The sequence below is a fragment of the Mixophyes fleayi genome, chromosome 5 (assembly GCF_038048845.1).
Source record: "Mixophyes fleayi isolate aMixFle1 chromosome 5, aMixFle1.hap1, whole genome shotgun sequence".
Classification (NCBI taxonomy): Eukaryota; Metazoa; Chordata; class Amphibia; order Anura; family Limnodynastidae; genus Mixophyes; species Mixophyes fleayi.
Genome location: NC_134406.1, coordinates 90098885 through 90123266, shown reverse-complemented (window position 1 = coordinate 90123266; position 24382 = coordinate 90098885). Strand labels below are relative to the sequence as shown.

The 24382-nt window shown below is 37.3% G+C and overlaps 1 protein-coding gene across 4 annotated transcripts in view; it reads right to left on the bottom strand.

The window, feature by feature from the left end:
• GLI3 (GLI family zinc finger 3) overlaps positions 1 to 24382 on the bottom strand; it is a 172394-nt gene that overhangs the window by 4055 nt on the left and 143957 nt on the right. For all 4 annotated transcript variants that reach the window (XM_075212540.1, XM_075212543.1, XM_075212542.1 and 1 more), the window contains exons 11-14: positions 8250 to 8399; positions 7215 to 7379; positions 4962 to 5252; positions 1007 to 1334 (exon numbers count right to left, since the gene is read on the bottom strand). In XM_075212540.1, coding sequence (XP_075068641.1) covers positions 1007 to 1334; positions 4962 to 5252; positions 7215 to 7379; positions 8250 to 8399 — 934 coding nt within the window. The remainder of the gene's footprint in view (positions 1 to 1006; positions 1335 to 4961; positions 5253 to 7214; positions 7380 to 8249; positions 8400 to 24382) is intronic.

Here is a 24382-nt window from a genome sequence, read left to right as displayed (position 1 = left end):
TTACCGTATTTGCCGGCGTATAAGACGACTGGGCGTATAAGACGACCCCCAACATTTCCACTCAAAATTATAGAGTTTGTTATATACTCGCCGTATAAGACTACCCCCTCTTCCGCACACCTTCCACACACACACTGTATTAAATCACTGGCCCCCACACACACTGTATTAAATCACTGGCCCCCACACACACTGTATTAAATCACTGGCCCCCACACACGCGTATTAAATCACTGGCCCCCACACACACTGCATTAAATCACTGGCCCCCACACACACTGCATTAAGTCACTGGCCCCCACACACACACTGCATGAAGTCACTGGCCCCCACACACACTGCATTAAGTCACTGGCCCCCACACACACACTGCATGAAGTCACTGGCCCCCCCACACACACACACACTCATATATGCTGATCACACACACACTCATATATGGTGATCACACACTCTGCATTGACATGCCATAACATAAAACAAACATAACATAACACATACTAATAACACTTACCTTCTTCTGCTGTCACTCTCCTCTGTACCCCTCCTGTCACTCTCATCTGTCCCTCTCTCCCTCTCTCACTTTGCCCCCTCTGCCGCGCCACAGCCATAAAAAAAACAAACCAGAAACACTTACCAATCCGCGCGGCGCCGGGACCCAGCATCCTCCTCTCTCACGCAGCCTGACACTGATGACAGGCTGCGTGAGAGAGGAGGATGCTGGGTCCCGGCGCCGCGGATTGGTAAGTGTTTCTGTTTGGTTTTTTTTATGGCTGGCCCGCGGCACCCCTGAGACCCCTGAGTTTGGCACCCGGTGTATAAGACGAACCCCCCACTTGGAGGCATGTTTTTCAGGTCAAAAAAGTCGTCTTATACGCCGGCAAATACGGTAGTTGTGCACAACTCGGTAAGTGCTGCAATTACAATATGAATTTAATTTTAAGAACATTCAAATGTAAATGAAGCATGGACATAACATCTAACGGTAATAAAATAATAATTTTACCATTTCCAGTGTGTGGTGGTAGAGACAGTGTCTTGGAAGGTGGAACTGGGTTCAGTCTTGGAAGCATCCCATTAATCTGCTTGATTCTTTCTACTTTAACTTGTTCCATCCATTTGGTCCCTGTCATTATCCTTCTGCCTTGTAAACCAAGTCCTGTGGTTGCTGTGGATATGGTAGAGTCCATGATTGGGGTATCATCCAGGGTGCTGAGGTCTCCTACGCTGCCTCCATTGTTTAGAGTAAGCTCGATCCCACTGTTGGTATAGTTGCTGATGGGGGACTGCTCGCTGCTGCATGAAGACTTACTACCAGGGCTTGGCTGAGATGTCTGTTTGAACAAAATTACAAATAATACATGTCAGTCTAAAAAAGACAGCTATATAGGTATAAAATGCAGAGTAAAGACTAGAATTTTATTTTTGTGTACACAATACTAGTAATATAGCAAATGATAGTTATGTATCAAGATGTACCTCGCACACCAACAATCTGAGAATGATGTGTAACAATTTGCTATGGACTACATGAGTGCCTTTACTTGTTAGGGAAGATATGACATTATATTTTAATATTGTGTGTAAACTTAAATTGTAAATAAAGCAATATTTATTTTGAAAAACCAAAACTATTTTTATTGTTTGTATTAATGTTTTTACCATGTTGATTCCTAAACAGTCACAAATAATTCAGAACTAATTCATGCTACATCTCGATTTGTATATCTTTTTACAATTTCTGTACCTCACCTACAGTACATGAAACATATTCTATGCTTTAACTTTATGTACTGGTAACACACACAGAGAACAAACATCGCTAACAAAAATTGGAATAATACATACAAAACAGCACAATGGTGTCATAAAATTATAAATGAATAATTACTCTTCTAGGGAAAATGAACACAAGAATTACCATTTATACAGAGGAAATGTGATGTATTTTTGATTCCAAACATATACAAAATAAGGTAAGCCCTCACCTTATTACCCACTGTCCTTAGTAAGGTTGAGAAAGACATTTAAGAACATCAGACAGAAAAGACATTAAATTAGTAAAAGTTAACAAAAGCAAGTCAGTCACACTACAATACTGTCTCAGTCACAGAAATATCATGTTTTATTTGACATGCATTTATGTTTACAGACAATGGTACTGTATCTCTGCATCAATATGAATAAACTTACTGGATATACACTTCAGCAGTACTGTACATATCAAAGCCTCTTGTTTTAATTCACATCCCCCAATTCACAACAAGTTCTGTAAACAATGTTTTTCATTCATTCATTCATTTTGCTGGCTCACATTTGAAAAACAAGATGTATTAGGTTCTCTGCAGACTTTAGGATTAATTATTGCGTAGAGCTGCAACATTGTTTAGAAAAAATACAAAAAGAGGCTTTTTAAGTGTGGAGTTTAACAACGTCTATATTAACACATACTCATTCAAGCACTCACAGAAATAGTTCATTAAGCATATTCCACTCTGTGCCCATTGCAGTAAAACTTCAACTGCAGGATGTCTTTGATGTTCCCCACTTTTAACTGGATACGTGTAAATGTTGAGGTGAAATGTGCCGCTATGTAAACTGCAGTTCCATCTTGTTAAGTGTTCTAATGCTAGTTCTAAGACTCCATTCATTGTAAGGCATTGTAGGTGCTCATCTGGTAAAGTATGTTGTTACAGTAGTGGCAGCAACCTACCAAGTACTACAATAATGCATAGGGAAAGAAAAGCTCCGAATACTGTCATTTCAAGCTAAATTCATGCATGTCAATCCCTATTTCAGTAGAATAAAAGGTAGGCAAACAACATATGATGCTATATTGCAGAGAAATCATTAGCAGAGAGAGAGATAAGCGGTGATGCCACGATATAGGTCATTTTTGAAACCACACTTAGGGGCATATTCAATTGTCCGCGGTTTCCGCCGCGGAAAAACTATTACCAGTATTACGGTAATAGTAAGCTGGATTTCAGCTCGCAGCTCCCTGAGCCGCGAGCTGATATCCAGCGAGAAAAGTACCGTAATACCGGTATTTATGCGCACTATTACCGTAATGAAAGTAATAGTGCGCGCGCCGCAAGATTTTTGTCTTTAACGCCAATAATTGAATATGCCCCTTAGGGGGTATTCAATTGTTAGCGAGATCGCTAAAATACTCGCGCTCCAAAAATATTACCGTTTATACGGTAATATCTCGCTGAATTTCAGCTCGCAGCTCCCTGAGCTGCGAGCTGAAATCCAGCGAGTAAATTACAGTATTAACGGAATTTACGCGCAATATTACCGTATTAACGGTATTTTTTAAAAGAAGGCACCTTAATTTATATGAGTTATTGCAGTAAACAATTCAAGTATATGTGCAAAGGTAATACATCTGCTGATGATTGGGTGTCTGAGATTTCCCAGACAGGAACAAGTCTGCCATTTTTACTGCTCCACTGATACTTTCACCAGATCAAACATATACTTTGTTATTTAAATTTAATGTGGATATTATCCCATATAAGGAGGTGTTTGGATTTGATCTCATCTACCCTGAGATACTAAACAAGGTCTTATACATGAATAAGACGATAGAGTCCACACTTTCTGTTAGTTATAAACTGTGAATAAACATTCTTTATTTTTATTCACCCTAGTGCTAGACTTTTAAGTAATGTCATATAACCTGTATATATTAGAGGTCATTGCAAGATGAGCGTCCTGATTACAATGTGAATTCATATCTCAACCTTCAATACACATACAGAATGCCAGGTGTTTCTAATATAAAGTGCTGCTATTAATATCATTGATATTCAATTGTTGCAACTTGGAGAATAAACCAAGGAGTCTTTATGCTAATATTGGATACTTATCAATATATCTCTACAATATGTCTTTACAAACTCTATATTAGTAAATATTATTCAGCATTGCTTGGGTTTAAAGTGCCACTTGTTGCAATTGCTGCCAATGCAGAAGACTAAAACCTCTCACTGGAACCTGTCAGATTTTAAACTGGAACTACCATGAAAATTCATTAAAATATCCTGTGGGCTTTACCCTACCCAGGGCCGGATTAAGGGAATGGAGGCCCCTGGGCTAAGGGCGCCTCCATTCCCCCGTGAGGCCCCCAATGTGAGCCACCCGCCGCCCCCTGTGAGGGCCCCCCTTCCCCCAAGTGCTTACCTGTCAGTCCAGTCCTCCGTCCCCGGCGCGCTGTAAACTCCTTACTGAGGAGATCTCGCGTGAGTTCACTCGCGAGATCTCCTCAGTAAGCAGAGTACTGAGCGCCGGGGACGGAGGACTGGACTGACAGTGCTTAGCAGCATTGATCGGGCTGGGGGCGCCCCCGCCCCCGGACCGATCAATAATGCTGCTGAGGACTTTGAAGGGCCCCCTGGATGCCCGAGGCCCCTGGGCTATAGCCCAGTTAGACCTCGGGTTAATCCGGCCCTGACCCTACCATGTACATGATGACAGAAGAAAGGGAGTTTGTCATATCAATGAGCATGCTGGGAAGAGGGCGTTTCAGAGCCACTGTGCTTACTACACCATATGCCATGTGTCTGCTTGCCATGGTAGTAACATTACATGACACTGTAAATCATTAATAGCAGCTTGAAGATAAAGAGGTATTAAATACTGACACCACCATATATCTTCTTACAGTAAATCACAGTTACAAGTTAACAACACATTAAAATTTCTCATCATTTTGTAATGGGATTGCAGCTTAAATTAAAAAAAAAACTTGGTAGTGTTACCCTCTTAACGTTTCACAATAGTGTCACTATATAATAAAACATTTATTAATGATACTGGTTGAAGACTGAAAAATCCAGAGAACTTTTTACGCTTTGATATATGAGGGTTAAGAGTTGTGGCCTTGAACGGAGTGAGGATCTTATTTATTAGGCAGGTTGGGGAAGTGACAGGTGTCTAAACAGTAAGTGACATACCATTGGCTTTTCAGTTTTCACTGCTTTTACATGGAGGCATTCTTCGTGCTTTGAGGTAGTGTTACTGAGGTCCTTGGGCTCTCCATGTGCACCATGTATTGGATGGCCTGGTGATCGGGACTGTGAATGGCTTCCTGGTTCTCTTGGTGGAGGAGGTCTTGGGTGGATGTCTCCTCGCTGTTTCTTAGTGACATGGGCCTCAGGACCATGCACTGTCTTCACATGTTTTCTCAATGAGCTGGGATCTGTGTAACGTTTAGTGCAGCCAGGGATCTTGCACACATATGGTTTCTGTAAAGGAAAATATGAAGCATGAAACATACACAAAGGGAGAAAATGTGAATTCATAAGAATTTTTACAATCGTTGTTGTCAGCATAATAATAATTTGTTGTGGCATTATTATATTTCAAATACTGTTAAGCATCAATAAGTATTTTCTTATCTCTTTCATTAATTTTATATTCACAGGTCCATATACAAACATATCTCCTAATATGGAAATACTGTCCAAAGCATAATAATAATTATAATAATAGTGGGTCCCTCCATATAAATGTGATGATAATGCTGCTTTTACTTTAATCCCTCTGGGATTTATAGTTTATAATAAAGATTAAATAAAAAATAAATAAATAAGTAATTAAATCATAATTTTTAGATGGTTTTAGTCCATTTCTATACATGAAGCAAAGAAACTGATAATTTCCTGGTTAAGTGACCCACTTCTACCATGAAATATCCTACAACTGCCAGCTTACAATAGGATGAAGAGGAAACAGCTTTATCATCACATTTCACCTATGTACTGCCACTTAGCTGCAAGTGATGTATTTGTAGCAAAAACAAAAGAAGTAGTATAAGGTGACTGATTAATGGCGAGGGCACGTCTAAATACTAAATAGAGACATAGCACATGAAATCAGGTCAGTGCAGATGGAGACTGAACTTCGTCTGTCTGCACTGATACAATTACAGTAAGTTGTTCACAAAGTACATACATTATTGGAAACAACCAGGCAAAGTGGCAAAATTCATATAAACTCATATCAGATTCTCTTCTATTAAACTAACCTAAACCATCTTGTTATATTCTAAATCAAACTAAACAAGAAATTATAATTCACAGAGGAACTCGTGATCCTTCATTGTTGCGATTTGCTATAATTCTACTTATTTAAAGTACTTCTAAACCAAAATACAATTTACTTTGTATAAGAGAGATACTTATAATATTCACAAATGAATTTGTAAAAGTAGCCATACATTGGTAGAACTTGAAATGTTTGGTATTGCAGTTACATTTGCCATGCAGCCGAGTGCAAGTTATTAGTCTCTGTTATCAGCAATTTCCAACTGCGACTAGCTCCTTCAGTAGGCTTAAAATCTGGAAGTCAACTTTATCTTAAATATATTCATTCTGATAAGCTCATTAAACACTTACACTGTTATTTGTGAATAATGTTAGGATGACTTGTACATTTAGATATTAGGGTCCTTCACCAGTGCAATCATTTTAAAGATTCAATGAACCAGTTGTTAAGCTGTTTAAATAATAACTGTTGAGTTTAATCTACACATTCTTTGCATACTTTTCATGTAAGGAACTGCACAATTAAAAGATTATCCTGATGAAATGTTATAGAGACAGCTGGCAACAATGGTACCTCTGAGTGAAGGGTAACAACTTGATTATATTCAGTAATGTTAATAGGCATTATCCTGGGTGTGAGAAAAGCAGATCCATAAAATGAATTAGAAAGGGTAAAATAAAAAGAGATATTTCAAATTGAGAGTAAAAATAGACTGCAACCATATGAATGTTAAAAAACATATAATGTTCCATTTGGCAATCCATACTTTTGAATTATTAGACTTTTAGGGGCATATTCAATAAGGTCCCAGGATCTTGGTAATGCACCGTGACGGGACGTAAAAGTAATCCATGGAACTGCAATAAGGCTGATTTTCCTTTGCACCCCATAGGGTTAGAACGGAAAATCTGCGGTTCTGTATTAAATGAATATTCCCCTTAAAGTGCATTTTGCAAATTTTTTTATTCACATATCATCTCATGTGAATTTTGAATTGTTACATTTAAAGAGCTGTTGACATATCTCCCTGTAGACACCCTGCTAGATTGCTGAAATGTAAGTGTCCAATGTTAAGGAGAGATGTCCATAGGGTGATTATGCCTGTAATAACTTGAAGGTGTGTAAATGGCGGTGTAATTGCTATGTTTGCTGGCATATACCTCATTGGAATGAGTTCGGTTTTGGTGCTTGGCTCTGTCAGATGCGTTGGAGAAAGCCTTGTTGCAGCCTTCATGCTCACAGACATACGGTTTCTCTCCAGTGTGAGATCTCAAGTGGGTTTTCAAGTTTTCTAATCTGGAATAAGCCTTCGAACAACCTTCAAACTAAATAAAAAATAGAAGAGAGCCAACGTTGTCATTACAAACATTTTGGTACAAAAGAGCTTATAAACATTGGAAAACCTTTGCTAACCTGTGTCTTTCAAATGCACAATGAAAGACAAAGGTTAATATGAGAATTGTACTTTGAGGAATTAAAAACTTGTTTATACTTTAAAAAAGCCATGGTTAAAGCTGTGGATCAATTTGCCAAATACAACCAAGTAACAAAAACATTACAAATATTGAAATTAAAAATGATGCCTAAATTAACTCTTTAACCTTAAAATATCTCCATATTGCTAAATATGCCACAGGATCCAGAATTCTGATTCTAATTTATAATATTTTTTTCTGTTCAGGTCATTATTATTTCGTTTTAATTAATCAGTGACTAGTAGATTTAGAATATCAGCTTTTAAATAAAAATGTGGAAGCATTCAGATTGTCTAACAATTTGGCAAACCTATTGGATAACTACAATTTATCATGCAGGCAGGAATATCATCATTATCATCATTTATTTATATAGCGCCAATATATAATATGATTACGAATATGAAATACAAAAAATATTGACACACGGGACAAAATAATGAAACAATTCCAAAAAATAATCTAAATTCTTACAAAAGAAATAAGTAGTTGTAAGTATTTTTAACGAAATTTTTCATGGAACCATTCAAGCATGACAAAAAAATCTACGGCATAATCATTAGAAAGAAACAAACATTTGTGTTCAAGGAAAGTGTACACAGGTATGCACTGTGATACATTGTCATTAACAAATTAATACTCAGATTATATCACAATAAGCTGTCATTATTACACATTGTATTCTTATTTTATAACAAATGAATTGGCGCATCTACTTACAGTGCATTTGTGTGGCTTTTCTCCTGTGTGTCTCCTCATGTGAACCACTAACATGTATTGAGCTTTGAATGGTTTTTGTTCTCTTGAACAATCCAGCCAACGGCAAACAAATTCTTTTTTTTCACCATGTATGTGATCGTTGTTTATATGCTATAGATAGGGGTAAAAAGACAAGAATTAATACATATAAAAAAAACTATTAATGTGCGTACACTGGGTCTTAATTCGCTAATCCAACTAGAAGGTACAATTGTACGCCTTGGCAACACCATGTTGTGTTGCAGGGGTTATACTGAAAATCGGGATACCATGTTGTTTACTGTGGCTATAGTCTTTTTTTTTAAATCCACTGTGCTCTATTAAACAGACCAATATTTTATTGTATCGCAAAATTAATTTATGCTTGTACTTTTATACCATGAGCTACAAATATTATTCAGAGACTTGTTCTGACTTCAAATGACAAAGGTTGAGAAGCCTGCATTTAGAAGTTTAGGTTAACATTTTGAACATGTGTACTCATTCGTAACAAGATACCATACTCTGGAAGCATATAATAAAGTCAATAGGAGAAACCATTATAATACACTTTATAAAAGGCTGCCATAAAAGGGTTATTCAGTTCCTACACATTTTGTACAGTTCCCCATACACCTATGGGGTTATTTCATTTAAATTTGCACCTTTCTACACTGACATGTTAAACCACTAAACTAGTATAACCGTGTCAATAATGTCTAGGTCAGAGCTGGCAGGCAGCTTTAAGTCTAGAAAGCCACAGGGACTAATCTGTGTAACTATTCCAGCTATACTGATTCCGGTGAGATGACAGCAGGCGCTGTACAGACAAAGACACATAAACCTAGTTTCTTTGTGAGGGAGGAATGGATCAAGCAGCAATTAGAGGTAATGACATTTGAGAAAAGCCTAAAGGGACTATTGTTAAGTCCATCAATTTCAGCAGACATGGCCTCTCAATAGTACAGAAATGAAAAAGTATCCGACAAGTATACTTCAGTAAGAAAAGAGTGAACAGTCACCTAATATACTTCTTAAGTATAGGAACATTATGAAGGCAATCCCAAATTATGAAGGGTCCCCACAATTGTTTTGGAACCTAAATAAAGTGGTAAGACTTTCTACAGTGACAGTGACGTTCCACTTCAAAGCTTCCATTTATTTTTCCATTCGAATAAAACTATAAAAAACACATACTGTCCATGATTGCATTGTAGTGTGTTTATACATAGAACTCATACCTTTAAAATAAATGCAGCTATGCATTGGGAAGCAGTTAAGTTGCTAATACAATGCAATTCAAGCATTCATAGTAGTAATTCTCCCCGATTACCACTAGATGGCGAAGCATACAAAACAGTTGCATAACAAAGTGATAATGTCCTATCTTTTATTATAAAACAAATATTGAACTTAGTACACAAGAACAGTTAAGTTACATCAGGCAACCACATTTGCAGACATTACTTGAAATCAAAATCCTGAAAGGCATTTGAAAAATGTAACTCCAAAATATGTAATAATACTAAATTTGGTTTTATAATGCTACATGTCTGGGGTAGGTGTCCTTTGGCTCTCTAAAGTTTGTTCAACTACAACTCCCAGAATTCTTTGAGATAGTGGCAGGCAGATTATGCTTGTAGTTTAAATTCAAAAGCAGCTAGAGCAGGATTTTTTTTAATAGGTGGTTTAAGTTAAACTCAAGATACCTGATTATTTGGCAAACATTATTAACATTCAGTCTTACTTGTAAACTTTTTTATGCTTTTTAGGTTGTACTTTGTGATTATTTAAAATCAAAATTGAGATTCATGCTACTAAAAGAACACTGAGGCAGAATGACACAGGTTTTTTTTTACCAAACATAAACTCAATTTTGTAATTAATTAAGGATTTAGTATGCACTAATTATAGCATTTTGGTCTTAGGATGCTTTAGAACACACCGCTTTCTTTTACCAAGAAACCGAAGAATTCTAAACTTATGATGGGAATGATGCATTAAGGAAAGTAAATTTAAAGCGGAAAAAAAAAATGAGTAACTTTGCACCTAGGCAAAACCAAGGGAGGCAAATTTAAAATGTGACGGCAGATTTATAGTTAGGGCAAGGCATGTTCTATATCAACTTTAAATTTCACTGTACAAATAAATCTATCAAGTATTTGTGTGCTACATGAAAAAACAGCCCATATTTATCTTATGTGCAAAAAAATAAACTAATTAGCACCCCTTGCATTGTAACATGGTTTTGTCCAGGAGAAAACTTACTAACTTTTTGCCTTACTATCCTTGATGAATCAGGCCCGAAATGTGTAGTCAGCATATCATGAAAGTGAATAGGGAATTCTGTTTTCCCTCTCACACAATAACAATTTCATTGCCAAATCGCTGCATGCAATCACTATGGTTTTACGTTTCCCATTCACTTTCATTATAACTTTAGAAAGCCCCAGTTTCCTGGTCAGAAAAGAGCATGTTTTAAAGTACCCATCTGACACTGATGTCAATGTCATAAGATGAGAAAGTTTCATAAAAACAATACACTGTCTAAAACCATGCAGATACACATGACACCAAAAAGCAACTAGCTGTGTGAAGCAGTGGTATTCATATATCCTATTACAAAAATGCTGATACCAATAACGTTTTAAAAAGTCTTGACAAACTATGTAGGCCATTAAGTTGGCGCATCTCTCTTTCTCCATTTTTCAGATGCAATTTAAGGGACCAGACTACACAAATGTTTCCTGTATATGCGTGCAAGTTTATTTCTGATGTTCTTGGTCGTTAGCTATCGGGTAAATAGAAAAGACAAGTGGTGATTGTAAGCTTGCGAGCAGGGCCCTCTTACCTCTCTGTCTGTATGTATCACCCAGTATTGTTTTATTAATGTTTGTTCCCAATTGTAAAGTACTACGGAATTTGCTGGCGCTATATAAATAAATGATGATGATGATGATGACCGCTTGCACACGGCTATAATTCATTTAATAAAGTGAATTTATGGCCTGTATGCAAAACTATTTATTTATTAATATTATTTATTTATTAATATTTATTTATTAAGTTAAATTTATTAACTTTTACATGCATTTCTCATCATCATCTTTCTAAAGAGCTTTTGTTAAAGGTGTAAATTGTATATTCATTTATAGTTTCAAACAAAAACACATATGTTAATATATAATAAAGTGTAATTAATGCAATATTTTATATGATCATGTTCGATATTTGCTTTTCTTAAACCTTTGTGGTTGTGAAACTTGTAAAGCTCTGCACTCTATGAAACCTGAGCAAAAAATGTCATATTGCAATATAACGCTTTGTTATTTCTTATAGTGATCATTTAATTATAGTGATCATTTCATTATATTGCATAGTCTTGTGAAACTTGTAAATATCATTTTATATTAGTAATCAAAAACCCTTCACAAAAAACCTCCATGCCAATTAAGTATAGTTACTGGAACAAGACGCAATTGTGTGTTTGTCAGATTTTGTAGGGTATCCTATCTTTCTACCTGTCAACCTCCCTGAATCCCTGAGATAAAGCCGAGCTATGTTACCAGGGTAGCTTATACTCCTGCCCTCGTTTCATGATATAGCTTGCATTTCTCTTTTATCCATTGGTTTTGCAGCTGCCCATACATAACAGTCAATAGGTTAAACATGCTCAGTTTGTATGTTCAAATGCAAGTCCGAGAATTCCCATAAGAGAAGAAAATCCCTGGCTCTTGTACAAAGAAAACACTGTGCTTTTCTCCAAAGAGCTTTCTGTGGCAATTTAAATGTACAGAGACAGACACAATATCCTGGAGAAGTAAAATCTACCTTATAACATTCCTGACCCCAAGAAGAAGATATCCCCCCGGAGGTATCTATTCAGTAAACATACAGTCATTCATAATGCAGCAGGGTGATGCTCTTAATCCCCTTCATGTTACAGCAGTTATACTCGTGTGTTACACAACAAGAAATTCAATATATGCTATGTATAAAAATCACCAATCTGTTGTGATGCTGTAAATCTAAGAGTATGTTTCACATTATCCCAAAAAATACCAAGTGCTTAATATATAGAGTGATGTTATTTGGGGTTACATACACTATTAAGCGGCATAACAATACAGTATTTTAATAGTGCATATATAAACATTTTATTATTTGAAAGAATGTAATATAATTGAAAGTAATTGCATATGGAATGCACAGAAAATTGTTTTTACATTCCAATATAAAGTGGCCTTCTGCAATGCCTTCTAATGAGAGCAGGAAAAAAAATATGGGGGTCAAGAATTATATTTTCCCCTTTAAGTACAGGTATTCCTCACTTAACGACCGAGTTCCGTTCCTACGACTAGGTCGTTAAGCGAATTGGTCGCTAAGTGAGTACAGTACTGTTATATGCACCTACATGTATTGTAATCATTTTTATTGATTCTGAATGAAGAAATAGACTAAAGAAAACTGTATTTTGTTAGTTTGCTTTACATTACATAACACTGCATAACAGAAAATAAACATGTGTACAGTAAAGCTCTACAAACAGCAGCAATTATAACAATGAGGACCCAGGGAGAACCTGGTTGTAAGTCCGAGCGGTCATTAAATGGGTAGGTTGTTAAGTGAGGAATACCTGTATGTGCTTTAACAAATATAGTGGGCACTTATCCACGTTTGGAAACGTTTACATATATGTTTGTATAGACAGTTTAAGTTATGCTGCAAGTACAATTGCTCTTTAACTCATGAGAAAATTAAGTAACAGATCAGCTTTAATTCCTTTAAAGCATTTGAGAGGTTAAGAACACACTACGGCTCGGATTTACTTGCTGCTACAGCAGCATTGCTGAGTTTGTCAGCTCTGTCAACACTGCTTTGGGAGCCAGTAGCAATGTGATGCTATTTCACTTTCCATGTCCTGCCTTTGCTCTGCCTGAAGAAATGGAATCATGCAGGAAGCTGGTTAAGGAGGTGGTATTTAGGATGTGACATTTATCCCCTGAGATCTGTACTTTTTTGGTCTCTGTGGAACAACCCTGAAAGATGCATTTAATGTTTTCCAAAGAACTGTGGCCCATTTAACATCATAGGAATATAGCACTAAACGCACAGAGAAAAGCTCAGATGACACTATGCTGGGATTTATGACAGACCGGTGAACTGCAAAAATGAGCATCTATTCCAAGTGCGACCATTTGGATGTCTGATGAGAAGATTTTGCTTCTGGTCTGAGATTACATTATGATGACCTTTGCAAACTAAATGGTATCCTTTCACTAGTGCAATATCAGGTCTAGCCACGTCCCTCCCTGTTCCATTGGCCCACCCCATTCATGAAATTGCCATTACCTTAGTGCTGAAATTACACTGCTTGTCTGAGCTGCAGTTTCATATTAAAAAGCTCAAGAACGTAAGGAAATAACGTGAAAGTGTTTCATTCCAGCGTCAGGCACTTTCCAAGCTCACATCTGCACGGCATTCACAATACACATAATATAACATACACAAAAGTAATGAACACTCTACTAAAAAGGACCAAAGCCAAGTTACTTATCATACAATCTTCATTGGTTCTCGTGCGTAAGAACATAGTGTAGTGAGACTGTTCAATTAAATTTGCCCTTTTTCCATATAAATGCTAGGGAAATAATGTACAGGATCAAGAGAAGGAAAAAAAATGCAGCTTTAATTGTGAGACATAGTCTTTTTTTTCTATTTGCAGGAAACACTTTTTATAGGTGCTATGAATTTTCTCATAAAGTATTAAAAAATAAATTCCAACTAAATTCCGAAATTGATAGCTGGAAAGTTAATAGCATAAATACCTCATTCTTGTGTTATGGAAAAAAGTCTTGAAACACCTCCAATCTGGCTCACAGACTGAGCCTTGCCAATCTCTTCCACACAGTGCTGACATTTTTATAAAGCATTTGCATTGGTCCAAGGTGGGCGTAATTATTTCCACACATCATGAAATTCAATTGGCAATTAAGTGTTTTCACATGTTTATGGGGAAAATGTATAAATTGGGAGACAAATTTTACACTTCAAGCCTATTTTCTGTAACCACTGTTGTGCTTTGTAAAAGATCAATACAGCATTTAAGAATATATCATCCTGCGCCATGTCAATGATGCTATCCTCTCATTATATTCATATGTTCAAATGTCATGTTATTTTGCTAAATAGAACTGGAACACATGTCTTATGAAGAGGATCTGTGTAATTGTATCTGCTGTAAGGAGGTGGGATGTTTCTGTAACTACGAATTTGACATTAATGCCTCCTAAAAAGCAGCTATTTAAATACTTCCACCCAAAGGCTCATTCCTGAGAAGCAGTAACCAAAAGTCAGTTTGTCATTGCACATGAAAGGTGTGTATGAATGGTATTGCTTATGTGCAAATGGAATCCACCAAGAACAACTGCCCTGTGTTTTCCCCCCACAATCATTGTACGGCACAGTTATAGTAAGCTTTACAATAACACTTGCACATCAAACAAGGTTACATATACAATGTGCCTTTTAGAAAACAGATACATCACATTGATGAGGAATATTTTATTACCTCTGCATTACAAAAGAAGACAGTGAGACAAGTTTATGGGCTAGATTTACTAAGCTGCAGGCTGCAAAAGTGGGGATGTTGCCTATAGCAACCAATCAGATTCTAGCTTTCATTTATTTAGTACCTTCTACAAAATGATAGCTAGAATCTGATTAGTTGCTATAGGCAACATCCCCACTTTTTCAAACCCGCAGCTTAGTAAATCTAGCCCTATGTGTTGAATAACAAAGTAATACAGCAAAATGACTTATGACATCTCAGATGTGTAATATATATTTCACTGGCAGCTGTTCACATGCACATAAGATAATCGTCTGCCTATATAAGCTCTAATAAAAAAAAACAGGAAAAATAGAAGACTAAAAACTTGTTAAATTATTTTAGAAGTTTTATATAAAAAAAATAGCTGGCAATGTCACTTTTTGGTGCTTTTTTGGCAGAGTGCATACAGAGGACTGGCAGAACCTTATTAACCGCTGGCCACTTAGCCGTTGAAGGGAATTTAACCTGTTTCCTGCAGAGAAGACAGACAGGATTCTGCGAGGGAGACTTGCCAGGTCTAGAACAGGTTTACTGAGTCCTGTTTTCAAACACATAGCACATTGTGGGTTTTTATTGCTCATTTCCAGCATGGAGAAGTTCACTAAAATATGGCAGGAATCGAAAAGGGCTGGCCTGGAGAGTCTCATCTCGTTGGCACTGTTTCCATTTGGCATGCTATCTATGTACTTTCTGTGCTGTGAAGTCCAGGATTCACTTAGTCATGCTAATAAACTACATTACAGTGCATCATAAATATAGATGTTGCACAGGTCAGCAGCTGGAGCACAACCCAAGTAGAGGAAATATACAGAAATTCAATTTACAGCTAATTGTGAAGATGGGGTGAGGTATATCTTGAGTGGTGCTGAGTTGAATGTATGCTGTGATCTGTAACGCCATCTTAACCACTTGCTATCATCACTAACCGTGTGGCCAAACACAGCTCTAACTACTGTACAATAACAACACAGCTGGTGAATTTTATATGCTGTACATTGGGGTAAGGAGCTAAGGCGAAAATAACACAATGAGTTACAGTTCCTGGTTTCACCCTACTGCTAGGACCAAGCAGTTTCTCCTTACTACCTTCGAATACCCTTAGGCTAGTGGCACATGAGTGTTTTAGAACCCTGTACTTTCCAGGCAGAAAAACATGCTATTCTGAAGCTCCTGCAGTGACATACAGCAGCTATGGGAAAGCTCAGGTTCCCTGTGCACAGAGTGCAATTCTCACAGATCATGCTCTCTAAAGTGCTTACCCTTGTGATGGAGATATATGTCCTTTTTATATCTTCAAATAATTAATATTAGTACCCTACCTGTTATATCCAAGCCTGCAAAACTGACCACTCTCACATCGCAAACATGGATTAGACTATACCTTTCAAACTAAAAGTCTCGCAGGTGACGGAAACATCTCACATAGTGCATACGCGCTGGTATGTAATGCTCTTTAGAGAACATCGATTTGAATCTTACTCATCCCTAGTCTGCAATGGTTTTCACAAGATTGGGAACATGCACCATAGTGGGTGGACCTATTGAATCGTATAACATTTCTGTAAAGATACGGTGAGTATTCAGTTGGTAACCGAACATCGCTGATTTTCCTGCGTACCTCTATGGAGAGCCTTCCAACCGTTTCGGAGGCACTTTGAGGCACAAGGCTGCCCATTAATTCTGCCCATGGGGTGTGTCCCTTTTTAATCCAAAATTCATAAGTAAGCTGACCCTATAGTCAGCACAGCATAATGACACCTGTTAATTTAATAACACATGTCACTAAAGCATCTGACCTCCCTTTAATTAACACTGAGCATACATGAAGAAATCAAAATTGTCCCGGCATTGCTTTAAGTGTGGGGTAATCTGTATGTTAAGGTAAGCAAGAGTTGAATTGATTGGGAAACACACATAGAGTCCAGCATGTATTGTGTGCGAGTGCACTGCAAATGATGAGCAAATTATCAGTAAATAAAAGATAATGGTTGACATGTCACTGACTGTAATGTGTATAAATGTACTAGGTTGGCTACATGTATAACTCTGCATTTAATCTATTCTAGCATACTGTCCTTTACTACGCACTGCAACATACTATCTATGTTACATGGAATGGCAAGTTTAAAGTATGCACTTGTTCAAAAAAGGATTTTTGCTTTAAAGGAAATTAAAAAATAAATCAGAACAATCATATTTGTCTAAAAATCTCTATGATACAAAATTAGATTGTTTTTATGTTTGGTATTTTATAAACTGAAATGGACACTTTTGTACATATTTTTCCATTTTAGTGTCACATAGCACATATAATATAAATGAATATGTAGCATGACGTGAATTTAATTATATAATCCTGTCACCAGTCTGATTGTATGTAAAGGCGCACATGAATGGCTGATTCTTTGAAGGTAAAAAACATACCATGTTTACATTTTAATCTTTATCAATAGTAAATATTTAATCGAGAAAAAATGCTATCAAAGTCCCAGAACAAAGTCAATGTCAATTTGACACAGAGGGGGATGGAATTCATAATCACTTTCCACTGGAATAGATCCCTTCATAACTAAAACAAATTCACATAATTATGTGAATTACTATTTCCTTGAAATATGTTCTCTACCAAACTGGACCTGATTCTTCCAAGATCTTATTTATCTAATGGCTTACTTATGTGGTTCCCACAGTTGTACACGCAGTTCTAGATGTTATCTCATTTATTTGTTGAACCCTGGCAAAACTCCAGTTTTATCCAAATCCAACTGGAGTTAAAATATAAATATCCAGATCAATTTTACAACAACTTATAATTTTCACTATGAACTAACTGAAGGTCATTAATGAACCTTTCCCCGTTCTGCCTTTTCAATCATAAGGGGCCACAAACAGTCGAAAGCACAAGATGCGACTCAGTCTACATATGACCGAAACTACTGCTTTGTGGGCAAGCTCTACAAGTAAAAAAAAAAGCGAATTACGCGCTGAAAAACATTATTTGTGTCCAACTCTATATGAACCCCATAATGTTTAATTGATTTGAAATTCATTTATCCATAGGTTCATAGAGTTTCTCCAAAATACTTGCACAGCATTAAGATTTCAGTCTAAAATATTTCTGTCTCCTACCGAGGTTAATGAAACACTACCATTTATTTAGTGATAATAATATTAAGTACCTATTAGTTTGCCGCACGATGAAAACCAATAGTCCACTGAGTGACAGCAGAAAGGGCTAGATTTACTAAGCTGCGGGTTTGAAAAAGTGGGGATGTTGCCTATAGCAACCAATCAGATTCTAGCTATCATTTTGTAGAAGATACTAAATCAATGAAAGCTAGAATCTGATTGGTTGCCATAGGCAACGTCCCCACTTTTTCAAACCCGCAGCTTAGTAAATCTAGCCCTAAGACAGTAAAAATGAAGACTTATTGTGAAACTTTTTAACCCTACAAAACAGCTATCAACAGTGGGCTTGAGTCATTAAGGAACACATCTGCCGATTTCGTGCATATCATCCACAAAATCACTCTGCGCATTCTCAGAACTAGACGATACGCAACAGAACACAGCCACGTCCAAGTCAGCTTCGGGTGCAAACGACACTTCCTACAGTCTATGATTTTGGGGAGGGAACAGGTGGTTGCACGTAGGCAATACACAGTCAGGGCATTCTCGTGCAGCAACGTCCAAGCCAAACTCAGATGTATGCAGAAATACGCTGGCTTTCTGCCGTATCTCTTGCTCTAGCTAGAGGTTCTGTCTAAATGCCAATTACTAGTGCTGACGGCTGAGTAAGCATGTTATAACGTGTTTGCAATCAGGTGCAATTGTAAAAAGTCTGTTATGTACAGCAGGCATTAAGAACACCCTAATAAATGTTTTTAAAGAAAAAAATAAAAAACAAAAGAAAAAAATATATTTTTTTTAATTTCCATTTATATTCATAAATGACTATAACACTGACATTAATTGAATATATATTTTTTTCTGTCTGTTTTTTTTTAGATTTTATATTCACATAAGTATTGTTTGTGTCCTGCAGTGTTTGGTCTAGTAGAGCAGAGTAAAACTACACCTGTAGTCATCACCACACTTATTGACTTGGGGGGTACACAGAGGCGATTTCCGTGCGGTTTAAAACAAACATACGATGCGCTCAGTATGCGTGCCTTAATGACTCAGGCCCTTTATGTTCAAAGATTATGTTTAAACAGAAATTGAAATTATGCACAATCTTGCCAATAGCATCCCTTTTACAAGAGGAATAAAAACCAGTCAAACCACTGTAACAGTATGTTCTATCTCTTTCTTTTTTATTTAATGTGTATGGAAATAAACACTGGCGAAATATGTATTCTAGAGAGGTCTGTGGTACGTTGAGTGACTTGGGCACGTCTTGCAGCTCCATTTTCAATGGATTGGAGACGGAACAGACAGCTTAATGTGATGCCAGTTTGGCTGAGGCTGTAAAGTCTAGCCGAGACATGATGAGTGAGTGGATTAAAATCTTGGAAACATCTTAATTCACAAAGTAATAATTTCTAGATATGCTTTGTAAGTGATGAACCATGGATAATGAGTCTGGGATGCTGATGAAATTGTGACGATGTTTATGGTTGCATAGGGACTGTATCACAGCAGAAACACAGAAATGTGGAGAAATACATACTTTGATACAACACTCTGGATGGCCGATGCAGTTGCCATAAAGGCTTGGAGACAATGTGTTTTCCAATAGATTAGGAACAGTATCTGCCCTTACATTTGCCAGTCATGTGGCCAATATTAATCTTTGTTAAAACGTATTTAGTTGGGGTGGACAATCACCACAGGAAAATATAGATAGATAGATTTCTTAGGGGCTATGTAAAATGAAATTTATTTAAATTTGAATATAATTTCAAAAGCACGGTGGCTAAGTGGTTAGCATTTCTGCCTTACAGCACTGGGGTCATGAGTTCAATTCCCGACCATGGCCTTATCTGTGTGGAGTTTGTATGTTCTCCCCGTGTTTGCGTGGGTTTCCTCCGGGTGCTCCGGTTTCCTCCCACACTCCAAAAAAACATACTGGTAGGTTAATTGGCTGCTAACAAATTGACCCTTGTCTGTCTGTGTGTGTGTGTGTGTATGTTAGGGAATTTAGACTGTAAGCCCCAATGGAGCAGGGACTGATGTGAGTGAGTTCTCTGTACAGCACTGCGGTATTAGAGGCGCTATATAAATAAATGGTGATGATGATGATGAAAAGTATGCCCTGTCTGTACTGAACAAACAGTATTCCCAATGTACCAGGTGTATCACTTAGAAATAGAAGTAAAGAAGGGGTTACGATGAATAATTGTGCACTAAGTGATCTATGAATAGTCTGAAAAAATTGCATGTTGATTAATATATTCCACTTTCACTATAAAAAAACTTGTCTTGCTTCACATGTGCTCTTGGATGGACTGCTGTTTGAACTTCCTGCTGAATTCTTGCTCGCACTATTGTAACCCTCTTTGACATTTGAGGCATGTAAAATTACAGTTTTCCATGTAGTCTGTTGCTGCCAAACATCCGAACAGCTTGTTGACCGATATCAAACTGTGGGATGAATAACTGTTGAAAGTTTATTGGAAAACACATTTCCTTTTCCCCAATTGACAATATATTGTTTGTCAAGTTAAAAGATTTTGGTGATCATCATTTTCATTTATACAGATCATATTAATGGAAGAAAAATAGAACACTTCTGAGGCTTTTGAAAGACTTTGCATAATTAAATAAAAAAGTATAGCAGAGGTAGACAAACTGGAACAAAACGTAGCAGATATTTCACCTATAGTCACTGGTTCTCAATGTGATGTTAATCTCAGAATGACACCAATATAAGGCCTTATACCCACTGGTGACAAAATGCATGCATTTACCAAGCATTGTTCACCATATCCACTTGCGTTCATACTTGTGTTTGAGAAGTGATTGCAGTACAGTTTTTGAATGCTGCCCACTCTATTATTTGCAAGTCTAACGTACTGAAGTCAACGGAGTCCTCCAGTGACCTCACTGAATGCAAGTCCTTGTTAGCCAATGCATATCAAATGTGTTCATGTTTGACATGCGGAGTCACTGGTGTTCAAACGGCACTGGGGAAAAGATGTAAGGCAGACGAGGCTTTAATATACAGAATAGATTTTTTTCTGAATTATTCCTCTCTGTCTAAGCAGTAACAAGTCACCTTGCCTCATGGTACATCACAAGTTAAATAGATATTTAGTTATTTATAAAGGCTGTGACACAATTTACTGGCCACAGTGACTAACTCAGCAGAAATCCTGGCCTGTGTATGCTCACAAATACAATATAATTTGTTTATAAAAGATAATATGTCTTCTCATCCGTATCACAATTAATGTGAGTCCAATAGAAAAAGGTAGCAGCCCCAGAACTGTCTCGCTGTCTCTGTGATCAATAAAGTTCTTCCTAAGTGGGCAATCCTAAAACAAATGATTGCCACCCTCTGCCCTTCTTTTCAGATGTGACTTTGTCTTTGTCAGGTATTACTGCTATTGCTTTGCGTGTTGTTCTTAGTTTGCCGGCGCGTACATAAAATGGATATCCCTAATAGGTGCGGATGTCACAGCAATATAAATGAGCACGGCACAGAGCTTGATTCATGGCTCAGCATCTCACTGTCCGCTGCTGTTTGCGATTATGGATCAACTCACAACCTAATGACACTTTTTATTTAATCAATAATTTCCATGCTGAGCAGACAGGCCTCTTACAGGGAATTGACAAGCCGCTACTGATAGCGACAAGGCCCTGTTATTAATCTTCCCTTTGCCAGCTTATCAGACAAAACTGGAAAAGAACCACCAAGATAGATTTGAAGAAATGTAGACTGGCTTTCATATCCTAAAAATGTGCCTAACAGTTTTCAGGCCTCTGCATCCGTTTTGTGGCTGTTTGTATCATTTATTGCAAATGCTGTCATTTTAAGAAATATTAACAGGGAATCGCATATAAAAAGCAATTCATTTTGAAAAATTTGCAAATCAGCGAGACCTGCACTAGATTACTTAGGCCAGGCTAGCCAGTACAGACTAATAAATCACAGTTTCATTCGAGATGTCAGTCGCCACAGCGCCTTGCAACAATGTTGGCATCTGTGATTCAGCGAAGCCTTTTCATCTTCAAATAAGATGCTTTATACTGATAAGAAGAGTAATCCTCTCCTGATCAAAAAAAAAATCTGCATTTTACCAATTAAAGCTTCTGCCAGGAGCAGCACTGAGACTCCAGTGAAGTTTATCTCTGCTAAACACAAGGAGGAATACAGTCAGAGCTTTGTTTCAGTTTCAGCTTGAATACTTATCTTTCTTTAAGAACTGCAGTGTCTAGGCCCTGTGATACGCTAGTTCCATACCTACACTACAGCTTAGTATATGACAAAAAATGCAGACACACCACCAATTCATTTTGCAGATCAGATATGCAGACACCTTGCTTGAAAATAACTAACCGCACTAAACACAACTACATAAATAAATAACACAGAGGATAGATATGCCATAACTGGAAAGCCATTTTCTAACCCTTCTGGTAGGAAGAAAAGAACCTTAAAGTCAGATGATAATTAAGAATCGTTTAGGTGGCCAGCCTCTATGTAAACCACTGATACACTCTCTTACAAAGCTTTAGCACAGTTTCATAGCTCACTAGTTTCAATGTCTAAATTGTACAGTCTTGTTTCATCCACTTTGTTATGAAGATATGCAAGGGTTTTATTAATTGGCTTACATTTTCTCTACTGTGGCTTTCTTAAAGTGTTAAGCAAATCAAAGTGTTGCCCCCTTTCTATGGTTCCTGGATTTGTCTGTAACTTCTAATACCATAATAATACACTGAATAGAATACATCATCATCATCATCTTCATCATTTATTTACATAGCGCCACTGATTCCGCAGCAGTGTACAGAGAACTCATTCACATCAGTCCCTGCCCCATTGGAGCTTACAGTCTAAATTCCCTAACATACATACACAGACAGAGAGAGAGAAAGAGAGACTAGGGTCAATTTTAATAGCAGCCAATTAACCTACCAGTATGTTTTTGGAGTGTGGGAGGAAACCGGATCACGCGGAGGAAACCCACGCAAACACAGGGAGAACATACAAACTCCTCACAGATAAGGTCATGGTCGGGAATTGAACTCATGACCCCAGTGCTGTGAAGCAGAAGTGCTAACCACTAAGCCACCGTGCACCGTGGTACACAAGTGGTGTTAACATAGGTATAAGCTCTTGCAAGCAATATCTGTATAAATGTCAGACAACCCCTCCCTATGTGTGTTTCTGCAGCTCTGCATTAGCCGCATTTGTGTGAATATGCCCTTACTGAACTGGGCCTGGGTTTGCATGCGCCTTCCTTCCCCCATTTCACCTCTCCAGTCATAAAGAGGAACAAGTACAGATACGTGCAGTGGTGTACTTGCGTCCGTTCTCTTTGTGGGCGTGAAATGTGCAAAATTGCGCAATTTACAGTACGCAAACTGTCGGAAGCTCAACTCAGCTTCTGGCCCATGTTCTTTTACTGCATTTGGTCCCCAAAAGGAAAAAGGGGTCACGATTATGAGCTGGACAAGCTTCAGAAGGGTTTACAGGTTTTTTACCTTAAAATTAATGGAGATTTGAACACATATTATTTTTAAATACACTAGACTGAAGATATTACTGCAGATGCATTGCATCTTTATGCACTTATAACCCCCTTCCACTGACAATACTGAATAGTTCTATCTAGACAGTAAAGCCTCTCTACAAGAGTCTGCCTTTCACCTTGTGTATGTATGATGCTATTTGTCATTTTCCCTATTTGAACATTGCTGCCAAATATATCCAAAGCTTTATAAATAAAAAGTAATGTTAACAACAGAGTTACTAATGCTAATATTAATAATAACCTCAGTGCTTCAAACAACTGTATTATTTAACTGTGTGTGAAACGTATCTGTGGGAAATGTCTCTGGAAGAGCAAATTAAAACTAATAGTTTCCCTTTAATATCAGTAACTGCTCTACAATGTTTGTGTGACTTTAAAGAAAAGAAAAAGAATACTTCAAAGATTCAGCTTCTCCTCTAGTAAAAATAGAGTGAGTTATTGGGGCTAATGTGGGGCAACTGTATAAAAACAATAACGGCTGCAGATGAGTTCAGCTAATTGTTAACAGTTCTGCAATGTGATCTTGAACAGTAAAACAACAACTGTTTTTAATACAAAGCTGAATTAATACAACATACCTAGTCTAAACTTGTCCAGAAAACAAGTTGAAGATTAATTGAGTCCGACTGTCTTTTGACCTTATTTCAAAGCCAGGAAAAATTCAAAGTATGACCAACACTTCATAAATTAAACACCACAGGAATGGTAGCAAGTATCTGGAGAGTCTGGAAAAAGACTACACACCACACTGGGTTTTTACTGCTTCCCTAGTCACTATGCCTTTGTCAGGACAT